This window comes from Giraffa tippelskirchi, chromosome 2, assembly GCF_054371585.1.
Source record: "Giraffa tippelskirchi isolate mGirTip1 chromosome 2, T2T-mGirTip1v1.2.pri, whole genome shotgun sequence".
NCBI classification, from domain to species: domain Eukaryota; kingdom Metazoa; phylum Chordata; class Mammalia; order Artiodactyla; family Giraffidae; genus Giraffa; species Giraffa tippelskirchi.
This window is the reverse complement of record NC_137276.1, coordinates 139,128,305-139,150,694: the sequence shown is the minus strand read 5'-3', so window position 1 is coordinate 139,150,694 and position 22,390 is coordinate 139,128,305. Positions and strand designations below refer to the sequence as shown.

The 22,390-nt window shown below is 34.9% G+C and overlaps 1 protein-coding gene across 29 annotated transcripts in view; it reads left to right on the top strand.

Moving 5' to 3' along the window:
- The window catches only part of PHC3 (polyhomeotic homolog 3), a 74,367-nt gene that overhangs the window by 42,088 nt on the left and 9,889 nt on the right, over nt 1-22,390 (top strand). For 24 of the 29 annotated variants that reach the window (XR_014077052.1, XR_014077053.1, XR_014077049.1 and 21 more), the window contains 4 exons: nt 3,633-3,786; nt 8,271-8,521; nt 11,770-11,929; nt 17,903-18,017. Coding sequence is in view for 16 of the 29 variants with exons in the window: in XM_081570856.1 (XP_081426982.1) it covers nt 3,633-3,786; nt 8,271-8,521; nt 11,770-11,929; nt 17,903-18,017 (680 nt within the window). In the remaining 13 variants the exon portion in view is untranslated. Of the gene's footprint in view, nt 1-3,632; nt 3,787-8,270; nt 8,522-11,769; nt 11,930-17,902; nt 18,018-20,031; nt 21,314-22,390 lie in introns of those variants that run through there. The other 5 variants (XM_081570855.1, XM_081570847.1, XM_081570846.1 and 2 more) reach the window with 2 other exon arrangements.

Below are 22,390 nucleotides of genomic sequence, written 5' to 3'. Positions count from 1 at the left end.
TAAACAAATTCATTGAGTAAAAGTTTTGAATAACTGAGACTGTGGTGAAATTTATCAAAATAAACCTCTAAAAATGGCACATATTGCCCAGAAAGGAAAATTATTCTGTAAAAACATTTGTCTTTTAAACATTCTATAAAGGACTTTTAAAATTCATAAAGTAATTTATAATAAAATTGAAATAATGTCTCTAAATGTTAGAATGATCAAATTTATAATTTATAACTGAGAAAAACAATATTCCCAAAGGAGATTTATATCAAACCTCACTGAAGAGATCTTATCACTTAAATACAAATAACCATTAGCTCAGAAAGGAAAAGAGTTTCAAAGTCTGTTCCTTAATGGAAAACATTTTGATTCTCAGGATACAAATTTATAGATTCTTCATTCTTGTCATTCTGACTGATAAGCATGAAGAGGTTTAATTCCACTTTTATTCAGAACAGAACTTGGCAAAGGTAACAGTGGGCATCTAGAAATAAGTTTGCATTTCAATATTTTCTTTTAATGGATTTTTGAAGAGTTTACAATGGATAATGTAACATAAAAACACAGGCTTTAAGGTGTACAGTACCTTCAAAGAAATCAAATTTAATTTGAATTTATGTTCTCAATTTCTAGTTCAGTGAATTGGCTTTTAACAAGTAAAAAATAAAGTTCCTCTCTATGCCTTTTATTTTTCTAATTATTTTTGTTAGGGCAAATCTTGGAGGACTGTTGGGGATAGAAATATCAAAAACAGAACACTTGCATTAAATTAAAGCTAAAAATATCCAAGATCTTGTTATTTTCTGCCCTCTATTAATTTTGTGTTTTTTTCTTAAAATTTATGTTACCTAGTTTTTGGAATTTTTTTCATGAGAAGAGTAGTTTTCTTTGCTATCACTGGTATGGTTATATTTGCTATATATGTTTCCATGTTACTTTTCTTTTACTTTTGAGTACCATAGCCTGTTTATTACATTGCTGTGTTTTTCGTTTATTACCTTTATCAAATCTATTTTTTTACCATCAGATTTCTTCATGAATTACTCATTCCTTCACAGTTCCAGGTTGTTTCAAATGTTTAAAGGTAGAGAGATGTTTACTTCTAAAGAGAAATAATAGGTATTTACTTCTAAATAATAGATGTGAAATTTTCAAACATAAATGTGAATTTTCAAAGTAAAATCAGTATTTTTTTTTAAAGATTTTTCATTGATATTTGGGTATGATAAATAGGATATGATGAGTATAGATAATTTAGAACTAATAAATGTTTTCCACAGTTTATTTAGGGAAGGGAGACAGATGAGGCTGATATACTTTGAGGTAAGTTTGGCAGCCATTGTTAGTTATAGAATAGTTATGAACTAAAGAGAAATTGTAATGTACAGTTTCCAAATGATCTTGTGAGCAAAATCTTCACTTCTTTGCTTTATTCAGTCTTTTAGTTGTTGTTCTTACATTTTTTATGTTGATGGTGCCAGGTGTCTGTGACAGATCTGTTTTTGCCTACTTCTTTTATTCTTTATTTTGCCTTCACGTGGGAGATTTAGAATAAAGTATGTATAGTTAGGCTTACTTGTAAAGAATGGAAAGTATTTTACAGGATTGTTTGATGGATTATTTCAGAATATGCTATTTGTATTTGCCTCTTTTAATCCTTTAAAACTCTTCTCCTATTTTTTTAAAAATCAGAATTCTATGCATGCTCATCCATGATCTTTGATTCCTTAAAAGCTACTGTAGTAGATTTTTGAAAAACTTGTGACAGCATTAATATTAAAAAGTTGTCAGCACTTAAGGAAAAGATGCTCTTTCTAAGAAGAGTAATTATCTAATAAAGGAATGCTACATAGATACAACTGAACTAGTTTAGTTGATAAAACTGTTATTTGTGTAATTACCTATGCATCAACATCCCCACCACTCTGCCAAATTAAAGTAATGACCACTGCAGCAGATGCCCCTCACTAGAAGTTTTTCTTGTTTTTACTTTAACCCCCAGGACTTTTTTTTGGATGACTTTCCTTATACTGGACATTATCATCATTTAAGAAAATTTATCATGAACAAATAATAGCAGCTATTATTCTTGCAGTGTACAATAACCAACGACTGCTTTCACTCCCGAGGATCCAAACACGAGGCAAGGACTCTCTCTTGGTGAAACAGGTTTTCAGATGCAGGGTTGAGAGCAAATAACTTTTTAAAAATGTTGCCTACTTAGTAGCTGATTCAGATCACAACTCTGAATATTATATTTATATAAAATTAGCAGTAACAATAGGAATTAAAAAATTTTAAAACAAAAGGGAATTTTTTTTTCTTAATAGAGTTGGAAAATTAGGAATGTTTTTGTTTGTTTTGGTTTTCAAATTCTATTGCTGCTGTTAGATATGCCTTTGTAGGTAAAACTTCATAGTCCTTTTTCTCACACATGGTTTATGCTGGTTTCAGAAATATTGATCATTTTTAATTTCAAATCATCAAACTTTTTCAGTAGTTTGATTAAAAATATATTAGATACCAATATCATTAAAAAATTTTTTGTGAATGTTACTGAAACTTTTTTATTTTGATATTAGAAATATTAATCACTTTGGGTAAGTTATCTTAAAAACTCACTTTTATAAACCTAAGTAATAAGCTTTGTACATAAAAGAAGGGGGGTAAATCGCTCTGTGGCTTTGTTTTTAGTAACCTGTCTTTCAAAAACAATGGTTCAATAAAAATGAGGACAAATTAAAATACCTGTGTCAGTCTGTACAAGTGGACTTTGAAAATTCAGCCTTAATTTTAATAAAAATCAATAGTAGGTTCCATATTTTTTAGTTATAAAGTTCCTTCTCAGAGTGCTTTTGAGTCTGTTTTCCTCAAGTATTATCTTGACCATTGGATAACAAGGCAGTTAGAAATGTAAAAACTTGCTTCTGTAAGTATGGAACAATATTAAAGAACTACAAGTAATACGTCAAATGGCTTAGGATGGGGGTGTGTGTGTGAGATTCCAGGGACAGGTATTTTTTGTTTACTTGATAATTAGCTTATAAAAATTCATTAGATTCTTGAGTAGATTAGAAGATCACAAATGTAATCACATACTTAGTTTTGTAGGTTCTCAGGCATTACTTTTCAAAATTTGCTCTTTGATTTACATAAATAAAGAGCTTGGGATATAGTCATTTAGGCAGTCTGTTTCTTTATATAATATGTGTCATTTGGAGATTCATCTAACATGCTTTGAAAAATATTAGTATGTTTTGATTTATGACAAATGAAAGTTAATAGAAACTTTAGTAAACTCCCCAAATAGTTATTTGAGTATAAAATCAAAACATTTTAAAAAATTAACAAAATTAAAAGTAATTCCTGATTCAACTATCACCTTTTGGGGAAAACCTTAGTGATTTATAACTTAGGTACTGATCCACAACTTGCTTGCAGTGAAATATCATCAGGTATTATGAATCGTCAAGTATTATGAAAAACTTCATTTGAATGATTTTAAAGCTTTTCTTTCAATCGATCAAATAGTCATTTTGTCTTTTACATTTTAAAACACTTAGAATTTATTTTGTTAATTAGGAACACCTTATTAAATGTATCTTACAAACATTTTTAGGCAGTGTGGTTTGTCATCGTAGGTTTATCAAGTAGAAGATGTCTGTGAAGAAGAAATGCCAGAAGAGTCAGAAGAGTGTGTCCGGATGGATAGAACGCCGCCGCCACCCACGCTGTCTCCAGCAGCTATAACTGTGGGGAGAGGAGAAGATTTGACTTCTGAACATCCCTTGTTAGGTGAGGAGGTGCCTAAATTTGGGGGAAGTTTCTATTAGGCAAATGTTAGTAATGGAAAAAGTTAATTTTTTTTCCACCGGCGATGATCTTAAACTAATTTGTTATATAATAAACTGCAGCAAAACACAGATTAGAATTCAAGAGTTTTTTTTGATGAGAAACAATTAGAGCAGTTGATGAGGAACTGCCTAAATCAAAAACACATTTTAGTCTTTAAAGTTTTAGTAGTTTGTACAGATGTGTTTCATATGCTCATTCAGATTTATTTTTCAAGCTATTTCTAGCATAAAAATGAGAATAAGGCAAAATTCTATTAGAAAATTTCAATTATATTGTCCAAAAATCACAAAGCATTTGACGTCATGTCTGACATTCCTCATAATTGCTTGTGATCCAGATTGAGTAAATGCTTTTAAAAAGTGTTGCTTCCTGGACAGTACTTAAATTAAGACACACTGATTCTTAACTAGAGACATGGATTAAAAAATTCCTAACACCTTCAAATTCTTATCCACTACTTTAGAACTACTTATGAGTTCAAGTTAATCCTCTCTATTCTCCTCTGCACATTATCAAAGTGACTGTGAATCCTAGGTACTTCACTGAAACATTATGATCCATAGCCTAGTATCTAAGTCCTAAAAAAGATAGGCTCTGGGTTAGGTGTTTTGTTTTTTTAATTTTGAGTATTTTATTTAGATCAGGGCGTGGCAAATGATAGCTCATGCTTCAAATCTTTCTGCTACATGTTTTGGTATGGCATAAAGTTCTATGCAACATAGCCACGTTTGTTTGTTCAGATATTATCGATGGCTACCTTTACACTACTATGGCAAAGAGGGGTCATTGCAGAGACCGTATGTCTTTTATAAAAATGTTTACTGACCCCTCACCCAGATAATGCTAATCTTGATTCAGGCTTTGTTGTAAGTATTCTGTCCTATTGAATATCTCATCACCTTCATGATCATGTTTAGTTGAGAGGAACCAAGATTATCAGGCATGGAAACAAACTATAATGGGGCACTGACTTAGCCTCTCCTTCTTCAGCATGCCACATCTCTAACCCTTCTCTTCTTTCCAGGTTTTATTTCTTACTGCCAGTGTGAATCTCCAGAAAGCAAGGAGCTAGAAAACCAATTTACTCCAACTTTTTCTCCTTCCTGAAAAATAGAAAACATTTAGTCAATAAAATTATGAAAAATATTTAAGACAAATTCAGTATCATTGCCTTCACTTATTCAAAATAATACCTCAAAAGATAGATCTAAGAAAACCTACCTACAGTATTAAATCTTTGTAGTTTTTGTACACTGAAAATTGGATTCATGTTGCTGCAGATATCTTGGGAGTTTTGATTTAAAGGCAGAAATATATATTTAATTGGATACTAACCCTGCATTGAAACTAATTACCTAATAAGCGTTACTAATGGTACTCAAAATTTAAACACTTTTGAAATATTGAACCTCAACAGTATCTTCACAGTATTTCCTTAGAAATATAATCTGAGATCCTGGCAGGCATATTCCTCTGGCTAAATTGTCTCAGTACACTATAAATTTTTGAATCTTCCTTTAATTTTCTTCATGCTTAACTACTTTTCTGTAGTATATGAGAGGGAAAAGCAAGTACAGGTTGCTCATCAATCATGTAATAAACTAACCTATAAAAATAGAGGGACTTGCTTCCACCAGGATTCAGTCTTCATAAGTCGATAAGAATTCTTAAAGCATCCATAAAGGACTTCCCTGGTGGCACAGGGGATAAGAATCCACCTGCCAATGTAGGAGACACGGGTTCCATCCCTGATTCAGGAAGATTCCACATACGGTGGAGCGACTGAGCCTGTGCACCACAGCTGCTGAGGCTGGGCTCTAGAGACTGTGAGCCACAGCTAATGAAGCCCTCGCACCTAGAGCCTGTGCTTCGCAGCAAGAGAAGCCACTGCAGTGAGAAGCTTGCACGTATCGCAGCTAGAGAAGGCCACGCAAAGCAGCAAAGACCCTGTGCAGCCAAAAATAAGTAAATAAAAATAAAATGAAAAGCATCTGTAAAAAAGAAAAAACTCATTGGTTTCGCTCAGGAAATTAACTTGTGGCAAAGTCTTTATCAGTTAACTTCGGGTTTCTCGATTCACAGTTGTCTTAAATCTAGAGAGGATAATAATTGGCTTTGTTCTATTGTGTTGTGTTTTTGATTTTAACAGCTGATTTTGAACTGGCATGTAAAAGCTATTACATTCTTCATAAAGTCAGTAACTCATAAGTTTTCAACAAAACTTAGGTCTATTTGTATATATGATCCAAAAATCAGTTAGAACATATATATCAAGCAGTATTTTCTGAATAAACAACATTATACTTAATGCAGCTTTTTATATTTCTAAAGTAACAAAGTATCTATAAATCTGTAAGGGGACATTACATTTTTCTTATTTTTCAGCTCTCCATAGATTTGTATTTCCCTTCCAACAGAAAAATTGCTTTTCAGTTCCTGTTCAGAATTATCTTTTATCCCTTTTTCTCTAGGAGTATATGTGAAAATTAGGTATGTGGGATAGGATTTTTATGGAGTTTCTCGATCTTGTAATACATGTGTACAATTGTGTATTTGTTCCTGGAAATAAGCAAATCAGTATTTCCTGATGACTTTTTGTTTTTAATGAGGGATTGTGTGACTGTAAATAGGTTTTCTAGTACAGTTTATCCTGGTGGATTATTTGGTGGAACAAGGTTAATTTATAGATATAATATTGCTGTGATAAATAAGCTATATAGTAATATTAATTACATCAAAGTTACTAGGTGTGACCCATTAGCTTTTCCTTTTCTGACACTGTACCAGTTATCACTGCACTGTTTTATTAGTGGAAATTTTTGGCTGTGCTAGTTCTTCATTGCTGCATGTGGGCTTCCTCTAGTTGTGGCGAGTGGGGGCTACTCTTTGTTGTGTTACAAGGACTTCTCATTGCACTGGCTTCTCTTGTTGCAGAGCATTGACTAAGATGCTTACTGCACAGGCTTAGTTGCCCTGCAGCATGTGGGGTCTTTCAGGGCCAGGGATCAAACCTGTGTCCCCAGCAATGGCAGGTAGATTCTTAACCACTGGACCACCAGAAAAGTCTCTGAAATTTTTATTCGATAGGGATTTTTATTCTCTTCCTAACTGGTCTATGTTTGAGCATCTTTGCTAGTGATATCAATCCTTTTCATACTGATGGTGGAGAGGAGTTACCATAGGAGTTAAAAACATTGTCTCTGTTAGTAACCCAGCTCCACTACTTACTAGCTGTATGTCTTTAGGCAAGTTAATCTTTGTCTCTTTTATTTTCTCCACATCTATAAAATGGAGATAATAACAGTACTTACCCATAGGCTAGTTAGGATTAAATGTGTTACAATGTGTAAGACATTTATACATGTAAGTGCTGGTACATAAGTGCTTAGTAAGTAGTGGTATTATCTTTACCATATGCCCCTTTTTTTGTTGTTGTTATTTCTCTCAGCCATCTTGTACTCGGTATTCCTGGCGATCATCTGGTTCCATCTCTCCACTTTGGTACAGCTTAGTAAAGGTTCAGTGGTAACAACTGGGTAGGTAAAGTCTCTGTCGTAGGCTGTGGATCTGTCTTATTGTGGTCCTCAGAGCTTGCCTGGGAAGAATCACAGTGAACTAGCCCAACATTTTGCAGTTGACTGGTACTACAGGTACTACAAACTGACATGTACAGTGTCACTGAAGATTTGTTAAAAATAACAACAGCAAAGAACATTTGTGCATGGTTGTGGATTACTTGAAATAAAGGTAATGCCCTGTATAATTCATTATAATTTCTACTTATTCTATGGATTTCATGATCCTTTTTTTCTTAAAAAAGTACCCTAGTACCATTTGGAATATATGAATAGAAACGTAGGAAATTTAATAACGGTAGCTTAAAATTAAAAAAAAATTAAAAGTAATTGTTTTTAGGTTGACATTCTAAAACATTTTTATGTCTTATGGGACAGTTCTTTTTAACCAAAGTTGGAATGCTAACTTTGAGCAAGTTGCTGCCTTCCACTGTAAATGGGGATAGTAGTACATATCTCATAAGGTTATTGTGGTGATTCCCAGGTAGTGCTACTGGTAAGGAACCCACCTGCCAGTGCAGGAGACACAAGAGGTGCAGGTTCAATCCCTGGCTTGGGAAGATCCCCTGGAGGAGGAAATGGCAACCCACTCTGGTATTCTTAGCTGGAGAATCCTGTGGACAGAGAAGCCTGGTGGGCTGCAGTCCATAGGGTCTCAAAGAGTCAGATACTACTGAAGCGACTCAGCATGAATTGTGGAGATATGAGATAATAAATATAAGGGTCTCAGAATTTTTAAAAAAAAACACAAGACATTAACTGTTATTGTTATTAATGTTCTCTAGTTTTCTTTCATATTTGCCTGGGCAGAATGGTACAGATTTAAAAAGTGACTTTTTTTTTTTCCAGAGCAAGTAGAATTACCTGCAGTGGCATCAGTCAGTGCTTCAGTAATTAAATCTCCTTCAGATCCTTCACATGTTTCTGTTCCTCCACCTCCGCTCTTACTTCCAGCTGCTACCACAAGAAGTAATAGTACATCTATGCCCAGTAGCGGACCTAGTGTTGAAAACAAACCTCCACAGGCTATTGTTAAGCCACAGATCTTGACCCATGTCATTGAAGGTTTTGTGATTCAGGAGGGATTGGAGCCATTTCCTGTAAGTAGCAAGCAAATTTGCATTTTCAAAATTATTCAAGTAGCATAATTTTAAAATGTATGATCTGTTGGTCTCTAAAAAGGTATTTTCTCTAATAAACATACTTCAAAAGTTATTAATCTCCCTGGAGAGGGAAATGGCAGTCCACTCCAGTATTCTTGCCTGGGAAATCCCATGGACAGAGGAGCCTGGAGGACCACAGTCCATGGGGTCAAAAAAAAAATTATAGAATTTCTGTCTATCCGTTATATATTTCCATATATATCAATAGTTCTAGAATTTTATGCTAGCTATTTAGATGTATAAGATGGAAGCAAACAGTTTCAGGGTATAAGGATGTTAGTTTTATAATTTTTAGAGAAGGCAATTAGTTGTTCACTCTGAAGGAAACTTTTCTATTTTTCCTCTTTAAGGGGATTGAAATGACACCAGAAGTGTATTATTTTCTTTTAAAAGGTGTTTCTTGTATAATGTGATACTTGTGAACTCTTAACTGGGATACATAAAATAGTAACTTCCCAATGATCTCATACATCTGAAGTTATCCAGTTGATGGTTTTTAATTAGCAAATAGATTTTCTCATTATTTTTTATATCTCAGGCTTTAATCAGATTTTAAAAATGCTTCAAAATGTACCATCAGAATTGAGATGCTATATCCTGTCACTAAAAGTAATTTGATTTGAGACTAGCTATACATTACAGCTACGTTAGCTACATTACATGTTATGTCTAGAAAAGAACGTTTTTCCTTAGGAAATATACCAAGACAAGTGGACAAAATCAAAGCCCCAAAAATGCGAGAAAACAAAATTATGTGTTTTGAAGGCCTTTGAACCATCTGATTTTTCAGATTCATAGGTAGGGCATTATGATTGCACAGTGATAGTTGACTGTAGCCAGTTGCCTTTGTTTTCAGTTTACTGTGTGTATATTAAACTTGGATCTAAGAACCTCTGATATAGTGAGTGGAGGAACAGTCTTTTCTCCCTGTTCTCAGAGATTGTATCCTGGCTCTGCCATGTACTGAATGTGTAACCTTTGTCAGGTCACTCAGCCTTTTTGAAATTCATTTGCTCATCCAGCAAATGGAGACGATATTTTGCTCTTACGGTTATTATGAAGACTAAATGTGTGTAACTGTTCTATGTAGTAATATGTATTATTTTTTCACTAAAAAGTTTGAAAATGTACAAAGCAAATAGTAATACCACAAAATGTATTTTAATATATATATTTTCATATGATTAGGGCTATAATTATATATACAGTTCAGATTGCCTTTTTTTTTTTTATTAAAAAATTTTTTTTTGATCACACCTTTCTTCTTACCTCTTGTGAGATCTTAGTTCCCCAACCAGAGATTGAACTTGGGTCCTTGGCATTGAAAGTGCAGGATCCTAACCACTGGACTGCCAGGGAATTCCTTACAGATCAACTTCTTTTGCTTAGTATATCTTGAACATTTATTTTCTCATTTGATTAATAGTACTTTGAAAGGTTACCTAATATTTCACTTTCTGGACAGTCATAATTTATACAATCTTTCAATTACAGTTGCCCCCCGCCGCCCCATATCCACAGGTTTCACACTGGGGAGTCAACCTAATTGTAGATCAAGAATCTAAAAGAAAAGAAAACTAGAAAATTCCAAATAGTAAAACTTGAATTGATCATGCACAAGCAGCTATTTACTTCATATTTACGATGTTTTCGGTATTATCAGTAACCTAGAGATGATTTAAAGGGCTTCTCTGGTGACTCAAATGGTGAAAAATTTGCCTGCAATGCAGGGGACTTGGTTGGGTTCAATCCCTGGGTTGGGAAGATCCCTTGGACAAGGAAATGGCAACCCATTCCAGTATTCTTTCTGATTTAAACCATATGGCAGAATGTGCATAGGTTATATGCAAATAATGCTCCATTTTTACATAAGGGACTTGAGCATCTGCATTTTTTTGTACCCTGTAGAGTCCTGGAATCAATCCCCTGCAGACACTGAGGGACATCTATACTGTTGGACATTTAGGTTTCTTTTTTTTTTTTTTGCTATTCAAAGGAATATCCTTGTATGTAAATTATCCACATTTGAAATCCACATTTTAAATATTATTTCTTTAGCGTAAATTCCCAGAAGTATAGGTGTTAGATCACATTACGTATGTATTCGTAAGACCCTTGATATATATTGGCAAATCATTTTCTGAAAGACTATTTAAATTTATTCATATACCCTAAGTGTATACTCTTATCAGCACCCAATATTGTTTTTTTCAGCAATAATTTCCACTGATTTTATTTGAGACATAATTACATATACTAACTGAAATAAACACAGTGTAAAAGATTATGTATGGGTTGAGAATTCCCTGGTGATCCAGTGGCTAGGACTTGGTGCTTTCACTCAAGGGGCTGGGTTCGATCCCTGCAAGTGAGGCCAAAAAAAAGTTTATGGGTGATTATTCTCCAGGGTTACATGTAAAAAGTTCCAGTAAGCTGTTCACTATGTATGGAAAATATTGGAGACTCGACCAGCATTCTCAAATAGAATCAGGTTCTGTTTTTTAAGATTAGCTGAGGGTTCACTAGTAAATCAGTAAACACTTTTGGTGTAGATTATTTTTGCTGAAAGCATTTCTAAAGTAAGTAGTTTTCATGACTTAAAATTGGTGTACTGAACATAAGTGACTATATTTTTGTTGATTTTGATGTTAATGTTTGAGGAGTTTTCCATTTCTATTTGTGATTAAAATAGGTCACTTACTAGGAGTCAGGAGACTTGAGTTCTAGTCCTGTTTCTGCTTTTATAAAGAAATCACCTGCACACTTTCAATATTAGTTCCTTTATCTTTAAAATACAGTAATGATCTATCCTGAGGAAAGAATCCTATAAATAAAAAGTTTTGTGCATGAAAAATCAATCTTAAAGTTTGTTGCAAAAAAAGGTAAAGGTACTTATAATCACAATTTATTACTGATTCTTTTAAAAGATTTTTTTTTTTAGCCTACCCACCTAAACAAAGACTCTTGGTTCCATTTGACTGATACTTTGATCATACTGCTCATGAGCTGTAATATAAAGTATTTATGTTCAGGTTGCCTAACCTTTTCTCAAGGAATAAATGAATGGATCTGATCAGTTGTACAAGTAGATTATCACAGATCCTATTGATTTCAAGAGACTTTTAAACTGAATTATTTCTGAAGGTCTTTAAAAAGATCATTTCATTTTGTTCTGTCTTTTAAAGGTGAGTCGTTCATCTTTGCTGATTGAACAGCCTGTGAAAAGAAGGCCTGTTTTGGATAATCAGGTGATAAATTCTGTGTGTGTTCAGCCAGAGCTACAGAATAATGCAAAGCATGCAGATAATTCATCTGACACAGAGATGGAAGACATGATTGCTGAAGGTTTGTGGATTTTTCTTTAAGATACCCTTTAACTTTGGCATTTATTGCTTGAATCAGAACATGGACTTTTATTATACACAGATTTTTCCCTTGGAAGTATTTACTTTTTTTCTCATATAATGCATTATTTGACTAAAATAATGGGAACTTGAACCAGACTCTTAATGGCCATGTAATTAAAATAACAAGATTGGTGTTAATTTTTATAATACCAGTTTGACCTTTGAAGGAATGTGAGTGGGAAAATTTCCATTATATGTGAAAGCAGTTCAAAATTTTAGGATCAAAACAACCAATTTTCTTCTTTAAACAGACTTTAGTAAATGACTATTTTACTGAGCTTGTTTAAAAATTTAGAGCTTCCTGGTTGTTTGGTTTTAGATTTTATGTATTCTTATGTTTGATATCAGGTGGGTATTAACAGTTGTGTTAAGTCTTCAATCAGAAGACAGTTTAATTTGTTCAAGGAGGAAAATATCACTAAATCTTCTCAGTGTCAAAGAATCTTTTTTTTTTTATAGGCCTTGTTCTAGCAGTGAATATTTCATTAAAGTTAAAGTGGTATGCAAAGTGACTTCAGGAAAACAAACACAAATGCAAAAATGATGTTTTTTTATTGATTCTGATCATGGCTCTGCAGTAGATGCTGTTCAGTTAAATAGTGTGTAGTATGGTCAGGGCTCTACAATTGTGAATTAATTAACATCTGTGTCTAAGTAATTATCCTCAATATATTTGTGTATTTCATCTATTTTTATTCACTTTGTAAATGTTGACTGAATATATACTGTGCGCCTGTACTTTGCTAAATTAAGTAAAACAGCATGCTGGTAAGCAAAATAGATATTGACTTGGCTCACAGTTTTCCTAATTAAGAGGAAGGCATTTCTGTCATTATTGGTAACATATGGACTGTTGCACTGTATTTATCACTGTTTTGCTTGTTATTTGAATAGCAAAGAATTGATAGTAGTATAAAATTTTTTACTGCTAACTTATGTTGAGTTCAATTTGATTTTTTTTTTACTTAAAAGAATGTTAAACGTGAAAAATTTCAAACATACTTAAAATTAGAACTGTATGATGAATCTCAGCTCACCTAGACTCAATATTATTACTCAGTTTTAAACATTATTTTGCCAAGTTAGCTTCATGCATCCCTTTGTTTTTTTCTCCTACATTCCCCCTTCTTTTACTCTATTGCTTCTTCTCTTTCCCTTTTCTTCCTTTCTTCCTCTGTTTAAAAACAAATCATAGCTCTTGTTGTATTTTACTAGTACAAACTTCAGTGTGCATCTATAAAACGTACATTTTAAAGCTGTCACCCAAAACAATATTGATAATAATTCTTTGTCATACCTGGTTCATATTCAGATTTCCTCAGTTGTATAATTACTTAAATTGTATAAATGTCCTTTTATAGTTATTTTGTTCAAATCAGGATTCAAAAAGTACCTGGTGGTGGTTTAGGAGTAAGTAAAGAGTTAATCACTCAGTTGTGTCCAACTCTTTGCGACACCACGACTGTCTGTCCAGACTTCTCTGTCCATGGGATTCTCCAGGCAAGAGTATTGGAGTGGGTTGCCATTCCCTTCTCCAGAGGATCTTCCACACCCGGGGATTGAAACTGGGTCTCCTGCGTTGCAGGCAGGATTCTTTACCAACTGAGCCACCAAGGAAGGCTTTTGTTGTTAGGAATTTAATTTCATTTAATTCCTAAGTACTTGCTTTCATTATAGCTATGCATACTACTTATCTGAGAATTTTTCATTTGAGATGAAGAGTAGTAAAGACGAATGTACAGGGATTTTTCTTTTCTTGCCTATATAAGTATATAAACAAAAGTTTTCTAGGCTAATAAGCTATATAATGTGCCTTCTTGTATGCACATATTGGAGAAAAATGGAAGACTGCCTAGGAAACTTCACAGCATACTTTGTGATGCTCATGGTTTATAATATAATACATATAAAACATATGGTGGACTGTGCTAGAACATCAAGGAGCTTTTGATCTAGTAGGAAGTAACATTCGCTACAACAGAGAGATAACTAAGAAGCAGCATATGCTAGGTATTAAGTGAATTATATAGACAGTAAGAACATGGCACTTTAAAGCCGGGTGATATTATTGCCAGACTGCTGAGTTTTCTGTGAAGAGGGGGTTTGATTTGGGTCTTGGGTGATAAAGCATAGATTTAAGATAACAGAAAGAACTTCTCAGGTTAGCATACCATGAATAAATGCACAGAAGATGTGCAAGTGCTCAGTAACTTCAGGAGGGGGCAGTGAAGAGTAGGCAGTTGGGTTAGAGACGATAGTGGGGCAGTAAGGCAGAGTCAGATTCTAGCATACCTTGAGATTCGATTATGGAGTTAGGAGTTATTTTGCTGTCAAGAGGATGGATACTGAAAATTTTTAGGCAGGTGACGTGAAAAAATGTTTTTGAAACTGCTGGTCATGTGTGGATGAATAGTAGAGATTTGGCGTGTAATTGATACTTGCAGTCATGGTGGGAAGAGGAAGGAAAGAGTTGATGGAAGACAAGGCAAAAGGTAGTTGTGACGAACAAGATACCAGAGTAAGGAAAAGGAAGGAAAGAATTGATGGAAGACAAGGCAAAGGGTAGTTGTGACAAACAAGATACCAGAGTAAGGAAAAGGAAGGTTTAAAGATGATTAATCTTTGCAATGAATAATAAATAAGTCATAGAAATCTAACGCACAGTATAATGACTGTTGACAATATTGTACTATAATCATCAGCCTAACTTAAGTTAAAACTTAATTATCCCGATGACTAAAATGAAAAGATAAAAATGTAATGTGATAGAAATGTTCAGAATTTCTACTGAGGCAGTCATTTGTATAAATGTATCAAATTAACACGTTGTACACCTTAAGTTTACACAGTGTTATATGTTAACTCTAGCTAAAAAAGATGAATCTATTTCATAGTGGAGATATGTTTACTGAAAATGTGTCAATTTTTAAAATACTTCATAATTTCCCATGGTAATCTTATCAAGTATGTCTGTTACTGTATACTTCATTGTTTATGAGAAGTACTATAGGGTGAAATGGTGAGGTCATTTTATTTAGTGGCTTTGGCTTTATGAATGTATGCAGTTTAATTTAGTATGAAAAAATGTAATGATTATTCTTTTTTTAAAAGATAAACCGTATTTCTATTTGGACTGGTTGTATAACCAGAATCCCAACTAAAATGTGATTTATCAAAATGTCTTGTTTGCCCTGGTAAATCATCATGCTGTTGATGGTTTCTATCTCATTGCCTTCTTACTGCTGATCATCACATGATCTCAAGTCTTCAGGAAAATTGAAAAGTAATTCCTCTTTGCACAAAAAAAATTGGGATCTCTATTAGTTAGGATATATGTTTGTCTACTCCATTAGACACCCAGACTAATACCTGGTTAAATAAGAAAGAAGTTTCATTTTCTCTGACATAGTCTAAAGGTAAGCAGTGCAGGGCTCCATTATGTTGGGCACGTAAGCTGTCAGTGTCTCATGGCCTTGCCATCCCTGGAGTGTTGCTCTCATTTCCAAGATAGTTAATCTTCATGATCACATTCTAATCAGTAAGATACAAGATAGGGCATCACCCGGAATTTGGTCAGAAATTGGCCACACATAGGGCAGCAGTTGTTATTCTCAGTGGCTGTATTCCTAGCTGAAAGTTAGGTTTTTGTTACTGGGGGAGAAAAGTGAAGAACTGATATTAGGGAATTGCCAGCTGTCTCTGTATATAATGGGACTTGCCTGTGGCTCAGGCAGTAAAGCATCTGCCTACAATGCAGGAGACCCGGGTTCTATCCCTGGGTTGGGAAGATCCCCTGGAGAAGGAAATGGCAACCCACTCCAGTACTCTTGCCTAGAAAATCCCATGGATGGAAGATCCTGGTAGACTACAGTCCATGGGGTCGCAAAGAGTCGGACACGACTGAGCGACTTCACTTCACTTCACTTCTGTATAGAATCCCATCTTTATTATCTCAAGCAGTAGTTTTTTAAAACTTATTTGGCTCTGTAATTTTTTATTTACAAATGGGAAAAAGTAGCCTTGGTAACATTACCAAATTTGTTGAAATTCTGACCAAAATTAGAACTGGACTTCTTTGACTCTGTTAATGTTCCTCTCTTCTTTATGAGAAATAAAACTGATGTGAACTTTTTGTCAAGTTGTTAATCCTTAGACCATCCATACCTGTTTGGGATCTCGCCTCTCTCATCAGCAAAAACATTTCCTTCTCCTTCATAAGGTTGTCTAACCTATTATCAAGTGTTGCATATTTTTATGTTAATTAATTCAAGGTTTTGAAATAAAGCTTTCAGTAGAGTGAAAATGAAACAGCCCAAAGAATGGGCTCTTTGGGGCTGGATTGGTGGTCAAATGAGAGGTTCTATCCAGTACAGACTTTTCAATGTCAGATGTGGTTATAGGCATGACAAACTAGAAACAATACTCCTGGAAGTTATGACACTAGGTCCCAGGAATGTATTGTGGGGCAGAGCTGTGTGAAAGCCATCTCTGGGTCAATGGAAGGAGCAGTTTTTACTTTACTTGGTTTGAGACTCTTTCTTCCTCATTGCCACTAAATAGATGAGTTTGCTTATGAAGATATTCCTGAGAATTTCTTTGAGATGATCATTTGCTGGTTTATGACTTGATTGGTCATGACAGTGTCTTTGGATGTCCTTTGACACTTCAAATATTTCACAGTGCGTTTTTTAGTTCTTGCTGCCTTCACTTAATTTAGCACTTTGCCATTTGCTTCTCCAGTAACACTGGGATAAAATGATCCTTGAATATGTGAGTGCATGTTGTTCATGTCTACATTTCAGAGTCCCTTTCTTCATCTTAACAAGTCTTGGTTAAATGAATAAAATAGAAAAGCACATATAAGAGCTCATAGCTAAAAGCTTTAGTTAGAGTTCCTTTTTTTGGTATATTTTATATGACTCAGCATAGGAATTATGATGCATAAAAATGGTAAAATATGGTGATTTAAGAATTAAACAGTTTTCATTGAAGTGTTTAAGTTACTTGTTATAGGTCTTGGTACTCCTAATTCTTATGTGGAAGATAGGAAATAGAACTGTCACTTTTTTATGCCTGCTACCTGTTAGGCATTCATGTAATCTTCACTGCATTTCTTTGGGAAGGTATCATAAGTCCCATTTTACAGATGAGAAAACTGTGGGTCCTGAAGATTAAGTTGCTTGCTTATTAGGTGGCTGCTGCTGGATACTTGAGGAGGTAGGTGGGAAGTTTCTTTAGGTCCTGTGGTATGACTCGAAGGAAGTTATGGATACAGAGGTAGAGGAAGGACATTCTCAGTTAACAGAGAGCACCCTGACAAAAAAGAGCAGAGGTTAGAAATTGCAAAACTATTGATGATTTTGAAAATAAAATGTAAATTATTTTAATATAACTAAAAGGGACTGTTTTATAATTAGATAAATACATCTTTATATATTCTGTTGTACACTGCAGATCTTAGAGAGTGTTAACTATCTTAAATGCTCCTTTGAAATCAGACATCAAAGTCTTCTTTTTGGAGTCCTCATTTTCTCCAGTTAGAATTGTGTTCTTTGCTATGTATGTTATACATAGCACAATGTATCAATTCATATACTACATAATGCTTTTTGGAAGGTAGTGACTTTACTTGCACATTTTAGGTAGGTTGGATTCTTTGCAAATGAACCTTTAAAAATGTGTTATTTATTTTTATAGAGAAAACTTTATAAAATTTTTATGCAGGAGCCAGACGGAATTGGTGGAATTGGTTGTTTTGGGGGGCTTTGCCTTGCCAAAGTGGCTGTGGATTGAAAAGTTAAAAGACCATTCCTTTTAAGTCTCCTGTAGGGTCTGAACACTAGCAGCATCCAAAGTAGTAGCTAAAAGAAAATTTGCCACAATTAAATTTTTGGAATTTTTTCTTTTTTAGAGACATTAGAAGAAATGGACAGTGAGTTGCTCAAGTGTGAATTCTGTGGAAAGATGGGGTATGCTAATGAATTTCTTCGGTCAAAACGATTCTGCACTATGTCATGCGCCAAAAGGTATTTCTGTTCTCAAGTTTCCTAAAGCAGAAGCCAAAAACCGCTGTACCAAAACTAAAAAACTTGTAGCTGCTAAGTTGCTTCAGTCGTGTCCGACTCTGTGCGACCCCATAGACGGCAGCCCACCAGGCTCCCCCGTGCCTGGGATTCTCCAGGCAAGAACACTGGAGTGGGTTGCCATTTCCTTCTCCAATGCATGAAAGTGAAAAGTGAAAGTGAAGTCACTTAGTCGTGTCCGACTCTTAGCGACTCCATGGACTGAAGCCTACCAGGCTCCTCCGTCCATGGGATTTTCCAGGCTAGAGTACTGGAGTGGGGTGCTATTGCCTTTTAGTTTACCATTAGTCAAAACTAGATATTGTAGAAGAATAATATCAAATAGACATTATCTGGAGCTACTTTGCTATTTAGTTGTTAAATTTTGCTTGGTGAAAACTGTATTCATAACACATATAGCATAATCTAATGACACATATAGCATAATCTAATATTGAAGTAGCAATCTCCAGATGGTAAGAATATGGTTAGGAGATTCCCTCCTGTGAATACACCGCTAGTCCTTTGTTTTAACAATATTGAAATACCTGGATTTACTTTGTTATATTTTAAAATGTTTCATTTCTTTTAACCATATCCTGTTTATTTTAGGGTTTTAAGTGGGACATCTATAGCATAAATTCTCCACATTGTTACATTCCCTGATAACAAAAATGCCTGTCTTTTCTAAATCTGTTTTTTCATTAATAATATTATAGGTAAATAGTATTACTATCAAAAACCTTTTCAGTATCTTCATTAATCTAGTCACAAATTTAGTTTACATTAAAGAAAGCCTCTCTAATTCTGTTAATAAATCCTAATATAGGTATTTCCCACTGAAGGTAAAGTGTATGCACAGTTTATTTTGAAATTTGTTCTGTATTCCAAAAGTTATTTTCTCAAAGAATTTAATATCTTAAAGATACATCTAGGGAATTTCTTGCTCCCTAAATAAATACATTATTTAATATGATGCACTTAAAATATATTTAGTAAAACCTAAGTTAAATAAGAAGCAGAAGTATTTTCCTCTGAAAATGGGTTAATGGTTTTTCATTTGTCACTCTGTTATTCAGATATTCTTTGATGTTATTTTGATAGTCCTAATCAAATTATGTAACTCCTACTTTGTTTGCATATACCACAAGAAAGAATAGCGGCTCTCTGATTCAAAAGGATTAAAAACTGAGGGAGGAGGATTGCCTTTCAGAATATTTAAACTTCTTAACTATTCAGAAATATTTCAGGACAGTTAACACACTACCATCACTCTTCTCCCAGAGATGATTGCTGAGTTGTCAGGTTAGTATACCTTTAGGTGAAGCTCTTTAGAGGCTTAGAGGTTCTAAGGTAAGAAAATACAGAGGAGAGAAGAGTAAAGAGGAGAGGATAAGTTAGGTCAGGTAACAAGTGCTGTTTACATGTGTGCCTAGCTGTCTTTCTTCAATATTGCAGTATTAAGGGACTAAATAGCAAATGTAAAGTTAGTCTCTCTTCTCTCTTCTTTAGTCAATTGGGAAAGAAGTCTGTCAGTTGATGTAAATGGAAATCAGAAACCTTTAGAGCTGAGCCCATAGATGAGCGTATTGAACACAGGAAGAGCTTGTTTAATTGTTTTAGGGTAAACTGAAGTGACCATCAGGACACTTTTCTTTTTTATACTTTTAGGGGGAAAATAGCCTATATACTCTTCATAGTACTCCTTACTTCCAGCTCATTGATATTTTCATAAACATAAGGGATTTTCTTTTGGTAAAACAGTTTTCAATAGCAAAGTTAACTGGAATTTATTCTTGTCATTTCACTGAAAAATCATCTTAGAGCAAAAGAGTTTCAAAAAGAATTTTGAAAATAAGAAATTACAACGGCAATTTTATGTGTAAAAAAAAAGAGGAACTATGTGCATTTTTTTAGCCTTTTTATAACTTTTCAGAAATCTGTTTATTAAATGATCTTTTTTCACTCTTCTTTCTAGGGAAGGAGTCAGCAGACTATACCTGGGCTGAGTCCTTTCTGTAGCCTATTGTTGTATGGCCCCTGAACTAAGGATAGTATTTAAATTTTTAGGTGGTTGAAAAAGAATCAGAGGAATAATATTTTGTGACACATGAAAATTATATAAAATTCAACTTAATTGTCACTGTTTGTGACTGCATGGACTGTAGCTCGCCAGGCTCCTCTATCATGGGACTTCCCAGGGAAGAATACTGGAGTGGGTAGCCATTCCTTTCTCCAGGCGATCTTCCCCACCCAGGGATTAAACCCGGTTCTCCTGCATTGCAGGCAGATTCTTTACCATCTGAGCCACCAGGGGAGCCCCAAGTGTCCCTAAGTAAAGTTTTATTGGAACACATCTATTCGCATTCGTTACTGTCTGTGGCTGCTTTTATGTTACAATTACAGAGTTGAATAGTTGTGGAAGAACCTTTGTGTGGCCTACAAAATCTAAAACATTTAATATCTGGCCCTTTATAGAAAAAGTTGCCCAGCCCCTGTTTAGGGCGTTGGAATCCAATGAATGACAAAAAATTGTCTTTTTTTTTTTTTTTTGGCCACATTGCATAATGTGCAGGATCTTAGCTCTCCAACCAGAGATTGAACCTGCACCCTTTGCAGTGAAATGGGGATTTTTAACCACTGGACCTCCAGGAAAGTCCCATCACAGGACTCCTTTAAAATGTCACCATGCCTTAGAAAGTGAAAGTGTCGGTTGCTCGGCCATGTGTGACTCATTGCAACCCCATGGACTGTAGCCTGCCAGGATCCTCTCTCCATGGAATTCTCCAGGCAAGAATACTGGAGTGGGTTGCCATTCCCTTCTCCAAGGGAATCTTCCCAACCCAGGGATCGAACCCATGTCTCCTGGATTGCAGGCAGACTTTACCATCTGCGTCACCAAGGCCTTATAAAGATCGATAAAAAAATTTTAAGAGTGCTCACTTTGACAAAACATATGCTAAAATTAGAACGCTATAGAGATTAGCATGGTCCCTCCTTATTGGCAAATTCAGACTGAAATTGAAGAAAGTGGAGAAAACCACTATACCATTCAGGTATGACCTAAATCAAATGCCTTATGACTACACAGTGGAAGTGAGAAATATATTTAAGGGACTATATCTGATAGAGTGCCTGATGAACTATGGATGGAGGTTTGTGACATTGTACAGGAGACAGGGATCAAGACCATCTCCAAGAAAAAGAAATGCTGTCTGAGGAGGCCTTACAAATAGCCGTGAAAAGACGGGAAGCGAAAAGCAAAGGAGAAAAGGAAAGAGATAGCCATTTGAATGCAGAGTTCCAAAGAATAGCAAGGAGAGATAAGAAAGCCCTCCTCAGCGATCAATGCAAAGAAATAGAGGAAAACAATAGAATGGGAAGACTAGAGATCTCTTCAAGCAAATTAGAGATACCAAGGGAACATTTCATGCAAAGATGAGCTCAATAAAGGACAGAAATGGTATGGACCTAACAGAAGCAGAAGATATTAAGAAGAGGTGGCAAGAATACACAGAAGAACTGTACAAAAAGGATCTTCATGACCCAGATAATCACGATGGTGTGATCACTCACCTAGAGCCAGAAATCCTGGAATGGAAAGTCAAGTGGGCCTTAGAAAGCATCACTACGAACAAAGCTAGTGGAGGTGATGGAATTCCAGTTGAGCTATTTCAAATCCTGAAAGATGACGCTGTGAAAGTGCTGCACTCGATATGCCAGCAAATTTGGAAAACTCAGCAGTGGCCACAGGACTGGAAAAGGTCAGTTTTCGTTCCAATCCCAAAGAAAGGCAATGCCAAAGAATGCTCAAACTACCACACAATTGCACTCATCTCACACACTAGTAAAGTAATGGTTAAGATTCTCCAAGCCAGGCTTCAGCAATATGTGAACCGTGAACTTGTAGATGTTCAAGCTGGTTTTAGAAAAGGCAGGGGAACCAGAGATCAAATTGCCAACATCCACTGGATCATCGAAAAAGCAAGAGAGTACCAGAAAAACATCTATTTCTGCTTGATTGACTATGCCAAAGCCTTTGACTGTGTGGATCACAATAAACTGTGGAAAATTCTGAAAGAGATGGGAATACCAGACCACCTGACCTGCCTCTTGAGAAACCTGTATGCAGGTCAGGAAGCAACAATTAGAACTGGACATGGAACAACAGACTGTTTCCAAATAGGAAAAGGAGTACGTCAAGGCTGTATACTGTCACCCTGCTTATTTAACTTATATGCAGAGTACATCATGACAAACGCTGGGCTGGAGGAAGCACAAGCTAGAATCAAGATTGCTGGGAGAAATATCAATAACTTCAGATATGCAAATGACAG